At 40.3% G+C, this 19641-nt stretch overlaps 1 protein-coding gene across 3 annotated transcripts in view; it reads right to left on the bottom strand.

Moving 5' to 3' along the window:
* The window catches only part of PALLD (palladin, cytoskeletal associated protein), a 440752-nt gene that overhangs the window by 17018 nt on the left and 404093 nt on the right, over positions 1-19641 (bottom strand). For all 3 annotated transcript variants that reach the window (XM_089658595.1, XM_089658596.1, XM_089658597.1), the window contains 3 exons: positions 17825-17919; positions 14322-14454; positions 623-830 (listed from right to left, as the gene is read on the bottom strand). In XM_089658595.1, the coding sequence (XP_089514721.1) occupies positions 623-830; positions 14322-14454; positions 17825-17919 (436 nt within the window). The remainder of the gene's footprint in view (positions 1-622; positions 831-14321; positions 14455-17824; positions 17920-19641) is intronic.

Here is a 19641-nt window from a genome sequence, read left to right as displayed (position 1 = left end):
TCAAAAGAGTGTTGCACAGTGTTTGCCTGCATGCAAATTGTAAGCTTCTTCAATCAGCATACACATACGTTATAGCGTGACTTAGGAACATTTATTTTGTAGTATTAAAGTAAACATAACTGGACACTGGAATGTATCACATTAGGAAAAATTCAGGGTTTTGATTATATTCAATGTTCTTTTGTGCTGCCCATCCTCTCTAGAATTGTTTTTAATAGGGAATGTTAATTTATACACCACAAAAGCTATAATGATGCATGTATGATTTTGTTCAATAAGAATGAAGGAAAAAATTGCTGTATATTAAATCGATGTGAAAATTCATACTAAAATAAGAGCTGTGGAGTTCATCAGGTTAAATTAAGAAATGATATTTTCTACCTATGCTTTAACATTTTCAGGGTAACAATGACCTCATATCCCTAGATACAAAACAAACGTCTGATATAAGACCCAGTTCACACTAGCGCAGTGTGCCTTAAACATGCCTTGCTGTTGAACTCTATATAATGCACGTTTTAATGATATAAGTACATGCAGAAAGTAGGATTTTTTTTAATGCACCACACGAAAAACACACCGGTGTAAACTGGGCCCTAATAGTGAAAAAAAAATCACTTACCAGCCACAATAAGTTCCAGGCTGAATGAGTTCTGTCCAGCTCGGTTCGAGGCCACACAAGTGTATATTCCAGCGTCTCTGCTGGTCACTGGCTCAATGATCAGGGAGTGCACTCCATTCTCACGCACCAGCATCTTGTGATTGTTGTCTGGACGGACAGGTCTGCCATTTAGCTGCCAGCTCAGGTCAGGGGTTGGTAATCCACTCACCTAAGGTTTTACAGCCAAATAAATAGATGTCATTATCAGTGAATTATTATCTGTTTCACATGCTGCCTAAACTATGATGATACCTTGTATCAGTTAAAATCATCTAAAACAACTGTTAAAATACAGATATAAAACGTATGAACCATCCTATCAGAATCTATAGCAGTGATAACACAGAATACAAGTACTTTCTCTTATCTCCTTAATGAGTCAGCATTAAAAATTATGTTTGGCTGCATTTGTGGACCCCAGGATGTAACTGACTGATTGCAACTAGAGGTTATATTAATTTTGAAACCATCCATGTTTTGCTGGTATTCAGTCTATACTGTTATTTCTATGCATGTTATAACGGTTTCAATTATAATGCATATTCAAACTACACTGCTCAAAAAAATTAAAGGAACACTTTTTAATCAGAGTATAGCATCAAGTCAATTAAACTTCTGGGATATTGATCTGGTCAGTTAAATAGCAGAGGGGGTTGTTAATCAGTTTCAGCAGCTTTGGTGTTAAATTAACAACAGGTGCACTAAATGGGCAACAATGAGACAACCCCCAAAACAGGAATGGTTTTACAGGTGGAGGCCACTGACTGACATTTTTTTCCCTACTCATCTTTTCCTACGGTTTTTCACCAGTTTTGCATTTGGCTAGGGTCAGTGTCATTACTGAAAGCAAGAGGTGATACATGGACCCTACAGAGGTTGCACAGGCAGTCGAACTTCTTCAGGATGGCATGTCAATACATGCCATTGCCAGAAGGTTTGCTGTGTCTCCTAACACAGTCTCAAGAGCATGGAGGAGATTCCAGGAGAAAGGCAGTTACTCTTGGAGAGCTGGACAGGGCCGTAGAAGGTCCTTAACCTATCAGCAGGACCGGTATCTGCTCCTTTGTGCAAGGAGGAACAGGGTGAGCACTGCCAGAGCCCTACAAAATGACCTCCAGTAGGCCACTGGTGTGAATGTCTCTGGCCAAACAATCAGAAGCAGACTTCATAAGCGTGGTCTGAGTGCCCCGACGTCCTCTAGTGGGCCCTGTGTTCGATTGGCATTTGAACACCAGAATTGGCAAGTCCGCCACTGGCATCCTGTGCTTTTCACAGATGAGAGCAGGCTCACCCTGAGCACATGTGACAGACGTGAAAGGGTATGGAGAATGTTATGCTGCCTGTAACATCGTTCAGCATGACCGCTTTGGTGGTGGGAGGCATATCCATGGACGGACGCACAGACCTCTACAGGCTAGACAATGGCACCCTGACTGCCATTAGGTATTGGGATGAAATTCTTGGACCCATTGTCTGACCCTACACTGGTGCAGTGGGTCCTGGGTTCCTCCTGGTGCACAATGCTTGGCCTCATGTGGTGAGAGTATGCAGGCAGTTCCTGGAGGATGAAGGAATTGTTACCATTGAATGGCCCCCACGCTCACCTGACCTAAATCCAAAAGAACACCTCTGGGATATCATGTTTCGATCCATCCGCCACCGCCAGGTTGCGCCTCAGACTGTCCAGGAGCTCAGTGATGCCCTGGTCCAGATCTGGGAGGAAGTACCCCAGGACACCATCCATCGTCTCATTAGGAGCATGCCCCGACATTGTCAGGCATGTATACAAGCACATGGGGCCATACAAACTACTGAGTACCATTTTGAGTTGCTGCAATGAAATTTCAGCAAAATGGACTAGCCTGCTGCATCATTTTTTTACTTTGATTTTCGGGGTCTCTTCGAATTCAGTCCTCTGATGGAAATGAAAATTATCAACCTACAAACGATGGGGCATCCTTACATTCCCAACACATTACCCAGTCCATATCAGTATAGATATCCAGCATGATATTTTTCCCCATTAAGATCTGATGTGTTTTCAAAGTGTTCCTTTAATTTTTTTGAGCAGTGTATATAATAGTACTTACAGAAATATTTTTGTAAAACTATCATTTAAGTTACCCCCCCCCCCCTTTTCCCTGAACCCTCCACAGAGATTTAAACTCATCTGTCCATTTTTCTGTGAGATCCACACTATGAGTACTTGGTTGTTCTGTGCATGCCCAAAGAAAATCCCATTAATTCCTACAGATAAGTTGTCTCCATAGAAGAATCCCTCCTGGCTAGAGGGTTAGCAGCACTGGCTGTGCATCTCCCCGTGGACCACACAGCTTGGATCTGGCAGGAGCGTGGAGAGGTGAGTATAAAGCTTTAGAGGGTGCTGGGGAAGGTAACCATGTATATAAAAGTATAGTTGTCCTTTTTTTGTTCAAACTAACAGCAGTGAAAATATGATGTAAGCAATGGGAAGTTTATTTTATTGCATTTCTTTACAGCTATTCACTTAAGCTTTGTCCACACAAAATGAATTACCTAAAGGAAAAAAAAAGCTACTAAGTCAAGGTTAACACACCTAAGTCAACATATATACCCATACTTGTAGAGCAATTAAAACTAAAGAAATGCATTTTGCAGTGTCAGCTGTTTAATGAAATTAGTTATGTTGTATATACCTAATGACCTTAGACTGTACACCCCTTCAGGGTTAGGGACTGATGTGAATGCACAATATATATGTAAAGCGCTGCTTAAATTGACAGCGCTATATAAGTACCTGTAATAAATAAATAATAAATAAATGTTGTTCATTGGTAAAAAATCCTACAAGTCCTTTGCAAAATGCAACACAATGGGGGAGATGTACTAAAACTGGTGCACAAAGCATCTGGTGCAGCTGTGCATAGTAGCCAATCACTTTCTAGGCTCTATTGGCAAAGCTTTACTGAACAAGCTAGAAGCTGATTGGTTACTTTGCACAGATGCACCAGATTCTGTGTGCACCAGTTTTAGTAAATCTCCCCCATGGTGTCTGCAAACACATGGCAACACTAAGGGCTCATTCACACAGGCCTTCAGATCCATATATCCATACAGAGGGCTGTGTCTAGCCACCCGGGAGGCACAGAACAGTCAGAGTCACGCATCATTCCCACATGAATATACACACAAATAACTAGTGAAATAACACATTGGACGCCTTCAGCTGCCACTGTACTCTGCTGGGCTTCCAAGGAGGTGTCCCTGCACCTTTAAAGAAGAATGTATACCTGCCCTTAATGTATCCATTACTATATATGCTCACACATGGAGACTCTTACAGACTACAATTAAGTCAGACATGTAATGGTTGTGCATACTGGGCACATGAATAGCTATGTGTGTAGCAGCCATGTTGTTTCTTATGCAGCCATTACATTGTACTTGTCACTATCTTTTCTGTGTTGAACCAGAGACACAGGTGTAGTGACAATGCCCCTTCCTCCTCCTTCAATTCATGGAATTCAGAACTGTTAACTGATGCCAGCACCTTCTTATCAGTCCATTCATTGGACATACACACCAGCCTTTTCCATTAACCAATCCACATTTGCATCTGGAAACCCTAATAAAACCATCACCCTCACAAGCTTGAGTAATGGAGTGTTACCTGACACTTGCAGCTCTTCCCCCTATCGTAAATACCATAGAAATCCACATTCATAAAAGACTGGTTATCAGCAAACACTCTAAAACTTCAGTATATTTCATTGGGCAGCACAGTGGCTAAATGGTTAGCACTTCTGCCTGGCAGTACTAGGGTTGTTGGTTCGAATCCCAGCCACGGCACCTCCTGCCTGGAGTTTGCATGTTCTCCCTGTGCCTGCGTGGGTTTCCTCCAGGTACTCCGGTTTCCACCCACACTCCAAAGACATGCTGGTAGGTTAATTGGATCCTGTCTAAAGTGGCCCTTGTATATGAATGTGAGTTAGGGACCTTAGATTGTACGCCCCTTGAGGGTTAGGGACTGAAGTGAATGTACAATATATATGTAAAGCGCTGCGTAAATTGATAGTGCTATATAAGTACCTGAAATAAATAAAATAAAAAATAAATAACTCATGAAATAATAACAGCACAGCCATAGGAAGGACAAACTTACTTTCCTCAGTTAATTTGTTTTGTTTCACGTCCAAACATCCCTATATTAGACAATATGGGGAACCAATGGAGCCCCTTAGCCTCCTAGGTGAAGTAGACATCTGAAACTTGTCATATTTTTATTAATTCTGAAGCAGATTGCACACTGGACAATAATATGCATGTTAGCAGTCTGTAAACAGTAGGTATTCAGAAATATGAATACTTACAGAAAACTGTATTTAGGATGATTGGTAAGATGATCTCTGCCAACACCACCCCTTGATGTGAAGAAAAAAATTGACAGCTGTTTAAGATCAAACAAAGGAACACCTAACTGGACTTGAGAGAGCCACTGTACCATCTTTGCTTATCCAATGAACTCTGCTGAAACCATGACATTTTTAAGTATTCTTACCCTCAACTCTTTTTTATTTCTCTGTTGCATTGTTGTCTCTTTGTTTCTTTGTAATATCTTTTTTTTGTAAATATTTTATATGGACCATTTTGACCATTTCATTATTAAACCCTATTTTAGTGTTGAAATTGTCTCTAAGGCTCTAACGCAAACTGAAAGAATTCCTGTCTCTTGAAGAGCGTTACTGTATATGACAAATCTCTGAATAAATCTGTCTGTGGTAACAGTGTGTGTATAGACATTTATTTTAAAATCATAAGTGTTATTGCTAAACTTGTGGAAGTTTTTGACTCTGGTAAAAGTCTATGGTGGCAGTTTAAATAGTTAATTGCTTAGTTAACTAAAACCAGTGACAATCGCACTCAGTCTGTTGGCACCTAGATTGTGCTCCCGCAATCTGGAAAATCTTTGTGCAGTGTGGGTCTGAGTGGCATTGTTGTTGCGGGATGAGGTTGGCCAGTCTTTTGTTACAGCTTGGTGAAGAGGGAGGTGGTCTGACATCCATATTTCATCACAGGCCATGCATGGATCAAAATTTGGCCGGTTCTGCAGGGACCGACCGAATGTCGATTCGTGTATGGAATAGCTGACTGTATAAAAGTTGATCTTTTGATTGATTTGTGTACAACCAGCCTGTCTGTTTTTTTCTGGCTGTAGCTGGCAACACTGTTCATTGTATTGTACTGGAGGGGATGGCACCCTGCTACAATAGCTCAGTGAGAGGGATTCCCCAATTCACATCAAATGTATGGATGGGAGATTCAGCTATTTTTTTATATTAAACCCAGTGGTTGAACGAAAAACAAAAATCATGTATTGCCGGCTTTAGCACTGCATCATACAAAGAGGCCATGCAGAAAATATATTGCAAATGTTGTGCAATTACAATTGATAGACCGTGTCATTTGTTTGTTTGGTTGTTTTTTTTTTTGTTTTGGTTTTGTTTTTTTTGCTGGATACCTGGAAAGTTTGTTTTGTTTTCTACCTGTAAAATCCTCCCTTGTGTAGACATCCAAAAGCCCTGAGACTGCTTGACACCATAATCTGGGATGTGGTGTGAGCAGCCCCAGCAGACTCAGAGGCCAAGCTATCATCTAGGTGGCACTCGATAGTATTTCCCTTGACACCTTTCCTGGTGGCTACATAAAAGGTTTTATAGGCTAAGTGGTTAGAACTTCTGGCTAGCAGCACTAGGGTCATTGGTTCGAATCCCAACCACGGCACTACCTGCAAAGTTTTCATGTTCTCCCTGTGCTGCGTAGGTTTCCTCCGGGTACTCCCGGTTTCCTCCCAAGTATGAATGTGAATTAGGGACCTTCGATTGTACACTCCTTGAGCGTTAGGGACTGATGTGAATGTATGATATATAAGTAAAGCGCTGCGTAAATTGACAGTGCTATATAAGTAACTGTAATAAATAAATACATTATAGGTAGGTGAAGGGAGGAGCAAAGCAGCTTGGCCAGCACAGAGGGCTATGCTGGGGAACTGACTAGTCAAATTTACTAGCAAGTTGAAAGGCATATTGTACACGAATAAAAGAAAAACTTATGAAAAAAGAAAAACACTGCAAATCATAAATTGAAACATTTGTTGTTTCATTGCTTCTTCCTGGAATTGGTTAAGTCAGTGACAGGGTCTCTTTAACATGCAGTTCATACAAGGCCACTGATTGGTAGCAGGCTTACTGGAGATGAATCTGCATTAACTTTGCTTCAGTCTGCAGAAACTGCTTACAACTTTTCTAGAAATTCTCCTTGTTTTCTGCTGTAGATGTATTCACTGTCATAGTTCAAAGTCAGCACTGATTCTACTGTTTACTAATATGGAGATTTAACTTCAGAAACACTGTACGTCTAAACAGCTTTATGTGACAAAAGGCAAGAGCTGCTAATTTGTCTTTCCACTTCGTCTGGATCTATTACCTGCTCTCCTATTATGAATGTCACAGGATTTGCTCGAGTTTCCTTTCCCATGGGAAGGTTTCAAGAAGCAGGAAGAAATGTGGAACAATTCCCTCTTTGAAACATTACCTCATTACACATGCGCCAATAATCTCTAATTGCATTCCCCTGATGTTTAACTTTCTACATTCCTCCTACATAGTATTAATCTCTCAGAAGCATTGTATGATATTTTTGCCTCCAGTGGTGTTTGAGCTTCCAGAAAACAAAGACGGATGGTCACCTGTTGTGCTAGCAGCAGTTGTGTAAACATATGTGGTGATATTGCTTGGAAATGAACTCAGAATGTCGTTTATAAAAGGATATAGGAGATAGGTAGAACATTGGATTTCCATTAAAATACATTTGACATGCTGAATCATAATGGGGCAAACAGGTGCTTGTATGACAGGTATAACAGATGTGAGCGTCACACAATTCCAATCTATAAATATTAGAGGCTTAAGGCACAACTTTCACTAGAAACATTGAAAAAGGTTTTAGGTAAAGTGGTTGTAAAAGCAAAACATTGTTTACCTTAATCCATTCTCTGCATTAGGGATAAAAATGTCCCAGTGCTTGTATAGCTCACCTCCTAAGAACTTACCTCCTCACTCCAGCGCTGTGCCCATCTGTTCATCTCTCTCCTTGCATTCACAGGACAGAGAGGCAGCAGCGGAAGCCATTGGCTCCTGCTGCTTGCATTATAATCCTGTGAGTAGAGAGCAGTTAGAGAGGGGCCAAGCTGCGCTCTGTATCTATGGGCACACACCGCACAGCTCAGGAGAAAGCCTGCACGTGCACCCCATAGGAAGCACCTTCCTATGGCGGCACACAAAGAAGTGGAGGAGCCAGGAGTGCTAGCAGGGGACCCCAGAGGAGGAGATTCGGGGCTACTCTGTGCAATACCATTGCACAGTGCAGGTAATTATAACTTGTTTGTTGTTTTTAGAAAAATAAGCTTTACAACCTCTAACTTCCATAAACAAAAAGCAGATTGCACACCACAATTTTCCCTGTGCAGTGATTAAATTCCTTGAGGCACATTTAAGGAGAATATTAGCTAGGTTAAAAATTTTAAGGGCACCACACAAGCTAACAATTGAAGATTAAAATAATCACATTTTTATCGTCAATTGTTAGCTCTTGTGCTGCCTTTAAAATTCCACCATGACTTTGTGATTCTTTAGTCTTTGGATTTACTGGAATGTTGTGCTATTAAGCCAAATCTTTGTCCAACATCTAAGTAAAATTCACTACATACATAACAATGTGATCAAACCACTCCATAAAATTCCTTTTAGTTTTGTAGTGCAGAATCTAAGTAAACAATCCACTGAATGTAAATCCAAGCAGGTAGACCTTGAAACTATATACAATCAGCCTGTAATGAGTATGCCCAGTTTAAGCACAGGGGACTTACACTGATCACCCCTAACATTCTGATCCCTGACAGGTAAAGTAAATAACATTGATTATGGTATCATGGAGCATGGAGAGGAAGGATTCAAAATATCAAGAAGAGTTTATTCAGATTTTTTCATTTGGCTGGTTTAGCCTTAATCACTAGGCATTGGAAATCCCCCACTGAACCATCTATTTGAGAATGGGTTAATGAAGTAAACTCCATTATGCAAATGAAGAAGTTGCTGGTGATTGCTAATGAGGATTTCTGCAAATTTTGAGACCTGTGGTCATCATGGACTAATTTTTTGGACAGAATAGCCAACTAAAAATAGCTAGTTGAATCCTTCAGTCAGAAACTCTATCCTATCCCTTTTTTTTCCCTTCTTGTCTTTTCTTCACCTCTTTTCTTCTATCCCTGTTTAATTATTAATTTATGTCCGCTTTATTTTTACATTAAAAAGGTGGCTTTATTTAATCCGTTACACAACTCTTCAGTTAAAGCAGAACTATAGGCAAAACTGTTTTTTTTTTTTTTCATTTTGGATAGAGTATTGGAGGTTATAACACCTGTCAGTTTATTTTTTGCCATCTGTGTCCCATTGGGGAGATTTACCTTCACTTTCTGTCTCAGACAAAACAGGAAGTGATAAAATCTCTGCTAATTAAGGGAATTCCTTCGGGGCCATTGGTGTTGCCATTGCAAAATTTCTCCTCTATTACTTTTCTGGGGACAATCCAAAGTTTGGGGTTTCTTTTACTTTCGATGCTAATGGTAAACAGGACAAATAAGAGGTTAAATCTAGCTAACGGGCAAAGACTGCAATACAAACTTAACAAGTGTTCTAATCCGTCTCCACTCTGTCCAAAACGTTAGTTATGCTTTAAGGTTTTTTCCCCACATAAAATTTTACATCACATTTTCTGAACTGAATAACCCGCATCAGGGGCGGACTGACAACTCATGCAGCCCTGGGCAATAGGGGATCATGAGGCCCCTGTGTCCTTGCCCAAACTCAAAAAAGCCTATGAAAAAGGTACCAGGGGCATCTCATGGGGCCCCCTACTGACCCCGGGCCAAATGGTCAGTCCGCCCCTGACCCGCATTGATATTCAACCTGATTTTGAGGAGTCATGTGCCTGACAAAAACCCATACTATTATCACATCTTTTTATTCTCCTTTTGTTGTTTTGAACTTTATTTTTGTTCCTTTCTGGGGATGTCGCTATTGTTATTAACCACTTGCCCTCCAGAAGATTCACCCCCCCTTCCTGACCAGGCCATTTTTTGCGGTACGGTGCTGCGTTTCTTTAACTGACAATAGCGCTTTCATGCAACGCTGCACCCAAATGAAATTTACGTCCTTTTTTTTCCCACAAAAAGAGATTTCTTTCATTGGTATTTGATCACCTGTGTGGTTTTTATTTTTTGCGCTATAAACAAAAAAATAAAAAATTTTAAAATTATATATATGTTTGACTTTTTACTATTTAATATGTCCAGTAAAAAAAATAAAACAAAATGGCATCATACATTTAGGCCAAAATGCATTCTGCTACATGTCTTTCCAAAAAAAAATCTCAATACATGTAAATTAATTGGTTTATGTGAAAGTTATAGCTTTTACTAGTAATGGTGGTGATCAGTAACTTATAGCAGAACTGCAGCGGGCATTCTGACACTGGGGGGAACTGACATCCCCAGTGACACTAATACAGTGATCAGTGCTAATAAAAAGCACTGACACTGTACTAATGGCACTGGGCAGGAATGGGTTAACATGTGGGGCGATCAAAGGGTTAACTGTGCTGTTTTACTATGTGAGCTGTGTGTGTGTTTTACTGTTAGCACACTACTTTGTATGGCTCTGCTATGCAGGAGCTGACAGAGGAGAGATCTGTATAGTTTGCATGCAGGTCTCTCCCCTGTCGGAAATCCTCGGAGACTGCTGGGTGTCGGTCCCCGCGCCCCCTACCTGGAACTGCAAAATCACATATATATATACGTGATTTTGCACACCCGCGTCGTCCTGTAGCAGTACTTCTACTATAGGATGGTGTGGAGGTGATTATTAATGTTACATGAATCTGCTATTTACCAGAATATATGAATACCAATCTTTCAAATAAAAAAAATAAATAAATATATATATATATATATATATATATATATATATATATATATATATATATATATATGAACATTGATTTTGGAATCTCAATGTCGGTGGGATAAGGCAATAAGTAACCTGCTGTACATAAACTGTGATGCCCATTTTTTCTGCTTTCAACACTTTGTTATGTATGGGTCTGGATAGCCCCACACTGGTCAGGGTGCCCATGCTGACCCGTGTCCGTAGCCAAAAGCCCCTACATTGAGAATATTTGAGCAGAACTGGACCAAGGAGCAATGGAAAAAGATGGCCTGGTCTGATGAATCACGTTTTCTTTTGGATTATGTGGATGGCCAGGTTTGTGTGCATCACTTACCTGGAGCACCAGGATGCATTATCATAACAAGGCAAGCCAGTGTAGGCAGAGTGATGCTTTGGGAAATGCTCTGTGGAGAAACCTTGGATCCTGCCATTCATGTGGATGTTACTGGACATGTACCACCTACCTAAACATTGTTAGTCAGCAAGTACACCCCTTCATGGAAACTGTATTCCCTGATAACAGTGGCCTCTTTCAGAAGGATAATGCACTCTCCACACTGCAAAAATTGTTTAATAATGGATTGAGGAACACAACGAGTTCAACGTGTTTTTTGGACTCCAGATTATCCAGATCTCAGTCCAATCGAGCATCTCTGGGATGTGCTGGAAAACAGGTCTGATCCATGCAGGCCCCATCTCACAACTTACAGGACTTAAAGGATCTGCTGTTGGTGGCTTAGTACCAGATACCACAACATACCTTCAGAGGTCTAGTGGTGTTCATGCCTCGACAGATCAGAGCTATTTTGGCAGCAAAAAAGGCTGTTTTGACAGGAAAATAGGGACCTACTCAATATTATGTGGGTGGTCATAAAGTTATGGCTGATTGGTTTATTTTAATACATAAAGTAGACAACCTTTATTGCAAATATTGGATAAGACAGGTAGACAGCATAGTATCTGATTGCTGTTTGGAATAAAGGGTTGCTTGATTGTTTGTAAACTGTTATGCTATCTTAGCCTCTTAGGGGCTTATTAAAAACAGAGATTGGCTGCTTCTCTTCATTCTCCGCTAAACACCACAGTGGTTACTCTGTATTCTGCATTTTTACTCCATTTATATGAATAGCAGACTCTTATAACTACGTTAGCCATCAATTAATGCAGAAAGTTAGGAGTTTAGGTGACACCTTTAATTTATTAAAGATGCAAACTTTTGGGATCTTTTAGGTCTTTTTTTTAGGGCTTTGTATATAACAAGTCTCAATAAATTATATCTTCAGTAACTGAAGTTAGCGAATAAAAGATATGCAACTTTCTGCATATATCTCATTCATAAAATGCAGGCTGCAGTGTCCCATAGATTGTTCACTACCTAAAGCCCACCTCCAGACACAAAAATAATACCCCCTGCAGTGGGCCACCCCAGGGGGTTGCAGAAAAAGCTATATTACCTCCCTCCTTGCTCCAGCAGGGTACCTCCAGCAGCGGACCAGTCCTCCACAACCTCCTTGCTAAGCTCCTCTCAGCCGTGGTCACACACTTGCCCCCCTCCACATACAACACAGGGTTAATATCCCTGCACTGTACTTGATTATCCTGAGGGACCGCCCACAGACCGGAGCTTTGGGGACAAGAAGAGAGTGTTGGAGCTGGTAAGCGGGGAGATGGGCAAATAATGCAACCCCTTCCTGTACCCCTAGACCTAACAAGTATCTAACTCTGCGCAGCGCGGGGGAGGGGGGGGGGGCGGCTCCAATGCAAAGATTTTTTTTCTTCCTGCCATATAGGAGAAATAACTGTCAATTGACTTTGACAGGCCAAATGGCCTTTTTTTTCTGCCACTATCCTCCCCTCCCACATTAACGAAAATTGAATACAACTGCTTTACACTGTAAAAGGGCCTCTTCATTTTTATGAAGGGCAGCTAGTGATAAACATGTAATACATTTCACAGATTATGAGAACAGTTGAGTTATTTATTTTCAAATACATAATAGGCTTCCTGTCCATTTGGTCCATCATTATCGTTAACATATCAAGTAACATACAGCAATTGGGTCCAGAGCAAGCAGGTTAGGGTACACATATAGCCAAATTCAATAAATACTGCGAATTTGAAGACATCATAAACCTTCCCACCTGCACCTTGTGCTTCTCATGTGCTTGATCATTCAGTTTTATGGTGTCATTTGCTTGCATGTATGCACAGCCTATAGCAAAGTAAATCTTCACATTCTGGGTACAGAAATGTATGTTTGTGTTCAACCATGAGGCATGCAGCATGGCGCTGCACAGTTTAATGTATGACCTCTGTCTGTAGTCTAAGAATTGACATTTCCTGTGAAGAAACTACATATCCTGAAATCCCTGGGTCTCTCAGTCTAGCACTGGTGCAGGTAGGTACAGTAATTAGATCTAACAGACACAAGCAAGCAGAGCAATGAAGGGAAAAGATGTGTTTTGATCACAATAGCACTCCTACATTTGTGCTGCAACACAGAATATCTGGGCACGGACTGGATGCTTCGTGACCCAGAACAAGAAGTTGATTGTCCCTTTAGGGAATAAGGACAAGGTAGGTGAATAAAAACATGGACATAGGAGATTTGGTCAGCCACAACACTACATAATACCGCCACACCATGTGAGTCCATCATTACAAGGTAAGACAAACACAGAGTATAAATACACTAATGCCTAGGTAGAACAGCATTCGACATACAAGTTAATGCAAGGTGAGATGTTCAAAGACAATATTCCACCAATGTCTCAAGTAAGCAAGTGACAGAGAACCCCCCAATGGGACTTTTTAGGTGGAGTCAAAAAATACAAATGTATGTATGTTTGTATTTTTGACTCTGCCTAAAAAGCACTGTTGGGGGGTTCTTTCTCCATTTGTCACTGGGTAAAACATCATAAGCATTTGAAAGTGTACAATGCCTTTAAAGATTATGATTTGTGAGTACCAGTATTATGAATCATTACTTGGATTACCTAACATACCCACTGTCGAGAGTCAGTAGATTCACTAACCTAGTGAATCTGCGCTTTGCATACACAGAATATATCCTTCATTCAGGTTTGTACCCCTTCACCATAGGCTGCCCATAGTTCAATTTGTGTATGCAATCAGTTAGGGTCCTTTCTTTATATGTAGGTTCAGTGTATAAGGATTAGAGTATGATGGACAGAAAACCAGAGCTGTAGCCTTTGTCCAGCCTTGGGCAAGCCTAGCCAGGTGTGAGGTAAGATTTTTATATTTAGCAGTGATGATGAGGAGGGGTTAATTGATACAAACTATACTTTAAACAAGAGTTGTCTTGGTTTTCTATAGCAGGAGCGTCTGAGGACTTTTACAACCTCACAATTACAGGTTACCAAAAAACAAGCAATTATTAGTGGACGTTATGATGGTTGTCACCCAATGCTGATAACTTCAACAAGACTAAAAACAATCAATTTGTTTAGGACCATCTTAAGATTGTAGCAACCTCCAACTAATGGATCTTGGGAGGAACAGTCTGTGGAATTATTGTTCATATTTGTTCCTGGAAAGAAAAATTGTAATGCTTGTTTAAGACTATCCACAAGTATTTATTAAAGTAAGGGCTTATTACCTTGCAATCCATTCTACAAAGCTTCCCTTCTTGAACTATGAGATCACCAGGAGCTTGCAAGAAATGAGGACGGAAAAATCTTTCCTGGATGGGTTCATTCTCATCACCACTATCTCTTGACCGAGATCGTGGTCTAGGACACAAAAAGAAACAAAGACATGATGTAGTCATGGCCCTTCAAGAATATACTTTGTGCATTCGAAAAACTAGACTATGATACTATCGGCCAAAAATGCTGGGTGGCCAAAAGCCCTGTAGTTTATACAAAAAAAAATCCCAGGATATTGTTTCAAAGCTCTGTGGTAACACACCATATAAATAATTTGTGATACATACCACGTGCAGTATATACAGCACAAGTCTGAGTAATGTTTTTCTATTTAAAGTAATGGAAAACCAGATGATTCAGATGAAGTTTTAATATCTTCAGCGTACCATATTCCTTTCAAAAATCAATTACTCTTTCAATGTCTCCTACATTAAAGGCTATTGTGTAACACAGAAATGTTTAATATGAAGCCACACCATATTTTATAAACTATCATAACAAGAAAAGATGTGGTTTGTTCCAGATTTTAAACCTGTGACTCAAGAAATAAAATTAACAAAATATTTGAGTGAAGATTTGTTGGTGCCTCAAGAAAGGAAGAAGACCATGTCTTCAGCACACAGGATATTTTTTTTTAAAGTAACTCTTGTCATCTACACTATAAGGGGTCAACAACCTAGGTGTTTTGGGTTACAGTGTACAGGTGAAACTCAAAAAATTTGAATATCGTCCAAAAGTTAATTTATGTCAGTAATGCAACTTAAAAGGTGAAACTAATATATGAGATAGACTCATTACATGCAAAGCAAGATAGTTTAAGCCGTGATTTGTCATAATTGTGATGATCATGGCTTACAGCTCATGAAAACCCCAAATTCACAATCTCAGAAAATTAGAATATTGTGAAAAGGTGCAATATTCTAGGGTCAAAGTGTCCCACTCTAATCAGCTAATTAAGCCATAACACCTGCAAAGGGTTCCTGAGCCTTTAAATGGTCTCTCAGTCTGGTTCAGTAGGAATCACAATCATGGGAAAGACTGCTGACCTGACAGTTGTGCAGAAAACCATCACTGACACCCTCCATAAGGAGTTAAAGCCTCAAAAGGTAATTGCAAAAGAAGTTGGATGTTCCCAAAGTTCTGTATCAAAGCACATTAATAGAAAGTTATGTGGAGAGGAAAAGTGTGGAAGAAAAAAGGTGCACAATCAGCAAGGATGACCACAGCCTGGAGAGGATTGTCAGGAAAAGGCCATTCAAAAGTGTTGGGGACTTTCACAAGGAGTGGACTGAGGCTGGAGTCAGTTCATCAAGAGCCACCACACACAGGCAGATCCTGGACATGGGCTTCAAATGTCGTATTCCTCTTGTCAAGCCGCTCCTAAACAACGTCAGAAGCGTCTTACCTGGGCTAAAGAAAAACAGACCTGGTCTGTTGCTCAGTGGTCCAAAGTCCTCTTTTCTGATGAGAGCAACTTTTGCATCTCCTTTGGAAACCAAGGACCCAGAGTATGGAGGAAGAATGGAGAGGCACATACTGCAAGATGCTTGAAGTCCAGTGTGAAGTTTCCACAGTCTGTGTTGATTTGGGGAGCCATGTCATCTGCTGGTGTTGGTCCACTGTGCTTCATTAAGTCCAGGGTCAACACAGCCGTCTACCAGGAGATTTTGGAGCACTTCATGCTTCCTTCCGCAGACTAACTTTATGGGGATGCGGACTTCATTTTCCAACAGGACTTGGCACCTGCCCACACTGCCAAAAGCACCAAAACCTGGTTCAATGACCGTGGGATTACTGTGCTTGATTGGCCAGCAAACTCGCCTGACCTGAACCCCATAGAGAATCTATGGGGCATTGCCAAGAGAAAGATGAGACCGAACAGTGAAGAAGAACCGAAGGTCGCTATTGAAGCATCCTGGTCTTCCATAACACCTCAGCAGTGATTCTGCAAAAGGGGCCCAAACCAAGTACTGAATACATATGCATGCTTATACTTTTCAGAAGTCTGATATTGTTCTATGTACAATCCTTGTTTTATTGATTGCATGTAATATTCTAATTTTCTGAGATTGTGGATTTGGGGTTTTTATGAGCTGTAAGCCATAATCATCACAATTATGACAAATCATGGCTTGAACTATCTTGCTTTGCATGTAATGAGTCTAGCTCATATATTAGTTTCACCTTTTAAGTTGCATTACTGAAATAAATGAACTTTTGCACAATATTCTAATTTTTCGAGTTTCACCTGTATATTGGTCAAGAAATTGGGTAAAACATCTTAATGTATTAAAGCTTACAAAAATTAAACCCCTTTTAAGAGAAATATGGGGGCTGCTGAAAATGGTAGTTGCCTAGCTGTTATGCTGACTCTGTGGCTCTGTTACTGATCCAGCTATACAGTGCATAGCTATCCAGCTATGCAAAGTATGCAGATTACCTATAAAGGTTACAAAGGTTACCTATAAAAAGTCCTTATCTGCAAGCATGTTGTAGTGGGTCTACCACCATGTGGTTTCTTCTATCTAGCTACAGCCTGATTTGTTCCAGGACTAGGAGGTCAAGTCGCCCTCAGATTTTACCTGCTAGTTGCTATAGCACCTACAGTACATGGCCAGTTTTCACCAAACTTATCAATCAATTTGGCTATTTTGCTGTTCTTTTCCTAGCCCTAGGTGCCAGTTGGCATTAGCTCCTGTATTTCTGCTGCTTTGGTTACTGATTTTAGCTTGTATCTGAATACACTTGTGTGTTGCCTGTCCTGATATTTTGCCTTGTTTCTGGAACTGCCTGTTGTCTTTCCACCATACTATTATATTCTTGGGCAACTACCATCTGCACAGGTGTGTCTAAGGGCTGCAACCTGGCATACTCCCCAGTGAAGTCTATTATTCCTTCTGAGGTGCTCTGGTGAAGAACTGGTGGGTGTGCTTAGAATGACCCATTTAAGTGCTCATACCCTTTCTAGAGAGAGTCCACTATCTAGTTTGTCGGGGACACTTCCTTTAGGTTATTGTTCAAAGGCTCTGCATCTGTTTGAGGATTATCTTCACCAAGGACTAGCACTGAGCAGGCCTTCCCTATATTGATGTCTATTCTAATGTGACCTGGACACATGAAGCATCAATGAGCTAATCAAAGCTAAATTCAGTGTAACAAGTTGGGGTCAGTGAAAAAATAACAATTAGCCCAAACAGTATGTGTACATTTGAAATTTTACTTTAATATTGTGAACATTTATTAGATTTATTAAACTGGAGTGCAAAATTTGGAGCAGCTCTTCACAGAAACCAATCAGCTTCCAGGTTTTTTTTTTGTCAAGGTTTAATGAAACAAGCTGAAGTTTGATGCTGATTGGCTACCCTGTACAGCTGCACAAGATTCTGACTTCTCCAGTTTTAGAAAATCAACTTTTAGTGTGTGACATTAGCAAGTATATTAAAACCATACATACCTACGAATGTGAGGCTGGTTTGTCGGCGTGCGGGTACTCCTTCCCCTCTGGTTTACAGCCTGCACCATCAGTCTACCGGTACAACTAACTCTGCCCTGTAGACAAGAACAGATAACTATTTTGTAACATTTAATAATTTAATCCAGAAATGTTTTGTGCCATTTTTAGCAAATGAAAAATGATGAAACACACACGCACACATATATATATATATATAAACATTTTTTCAATAATAATATTTATTGAAAGTTTTTTTAAATGACAAAGAAATTGGACAATACAAAGAAAATCAGAGCATATATGACTGGTAGCAAATATTGCAGTGGAAGGACAACCAATAGAAGGAGAGTATGCTATACTATACTAGAATAATACATGCTCTGTGTAGTTAGAAAAACAAAGGGATAAATCTAAAAAGAAAACATCATCAAAGGGGTATGTTCCTTATACCAGGGGTGCATCTCTGCCTGATAGGGCATGATTAAATTATATTTAAATATTAAAGTGGTTGCATAGGTTGAAGGTTTTTTACCTTCATACATTCTATGCATGAAGGTAAAAAACCTTTAGTGTGCACCTCCCCCTTCAGCCCCCCCAAATACTTACCCAAGCTTGATTGTGATCCAGCGATGTGCATGCAAGTGGCTGCTCTCCCAGGTCTCTGTCTCCTCATTGGCTGAGAGGCAGCAGTGGGAGCCATTGTCAATCACACCCAGTGAGTAGGGAACAGGGGTGGGGCTGAGCCCCATACAGTGTGTGTTATGGACACACAGAATGGGCCTCAGGAGCAAGCATGCATGAGTGCCCCCAGAGCAAGCGGCTTGCTATGGGGGCACTCGGAGAAGAGGAGCCAGGAGCACGGGGGGGGGGGGACCCGAAAAGAGGAGGACTGAGGTTCCTATGTGCAAAACCATTGCATAGAGCAGGTAAGTATAAGATATTGTTTTACAGTGATATTAAGGTTTTCCAAATAACAAACAACCTACAAAAGCTACAAACTAAAATGTATTTGTCCATTTATGACCGCCCTAAGAAACAACACCCCGGCAGTTCCTATGCTTTCTTGGCATACAGACCCATATTACTCATAGCAATGCTATGGAACCTTAAAATACAGCAACATTCTATGTGAATCATTGTAGTCAGATAAGTCTGCCTATTTCTTTAATCAACATATGGACTGTATCCCACTATTGTTTCCTAAAGCAGGCCACAGATTATGTGATTTTTAAATTCCCCCTTCAACTCAGTCAGTGTTGATGGGGGAATCCCTCCTGCAGTGCTATATTATTCTGCTGGCAGGAAGCCTTCCCGGCTAGCAAAACACAATGATTACTACTAGGGACTATGGCAGAAATCTCATGTAAAAAAAATCTGACAGGCAAGTTGTACCCAAGTCTATTGATCGATCATCTGAAGTACAACCAGCCTGCCCATAGATGGATGGAATCTTGACCGGTTCAATAGGGACCAGCTGAGATTCGATACATCTATGGCAGGCTTAAGAGGCTGTAGGAGATGGGGATCCCTTTGTGATACTACACACAAGGTTTAAATACTTTTTTCTTTAATCATCCTTTAAATAATTTATATTTTGGGTTGCTACTTGCACTTGCTTAAAAGCCCCAAAATATATATTTTTGGCTCTTCAAAAATGTGAAAACTCAACTGTAGAAAAAATGCCTTAATATAAATGGCATTTTAAAATGTGTTTATTTAATATATACACTATCATTAAGAATTTTACTGTGAATTTGCACCTCAAAGTCGCTTATAATTTATCAGCTCACATACTGTCCTAGAGTTACTTTGTTATA

This window comes from Staurois parvus, unplaced genomic scaffold, assembly GCF_062004578.1.
Source record: "Staurois parvus isolate SC_StPar_1 unplaced genomic scaffold, SC_StPar_1.0 ptg001083l, whole genome shotgun sequence".
Classification (NCBI taxonomy): Eukaryota; Metazoa; Chordata; class Amphibia; order Anura; family Ranidae; genus Staurois; species Staurois parvus.
This window is presented reverse-complemented; position numbering and strand designations above follow the sequence as displayed.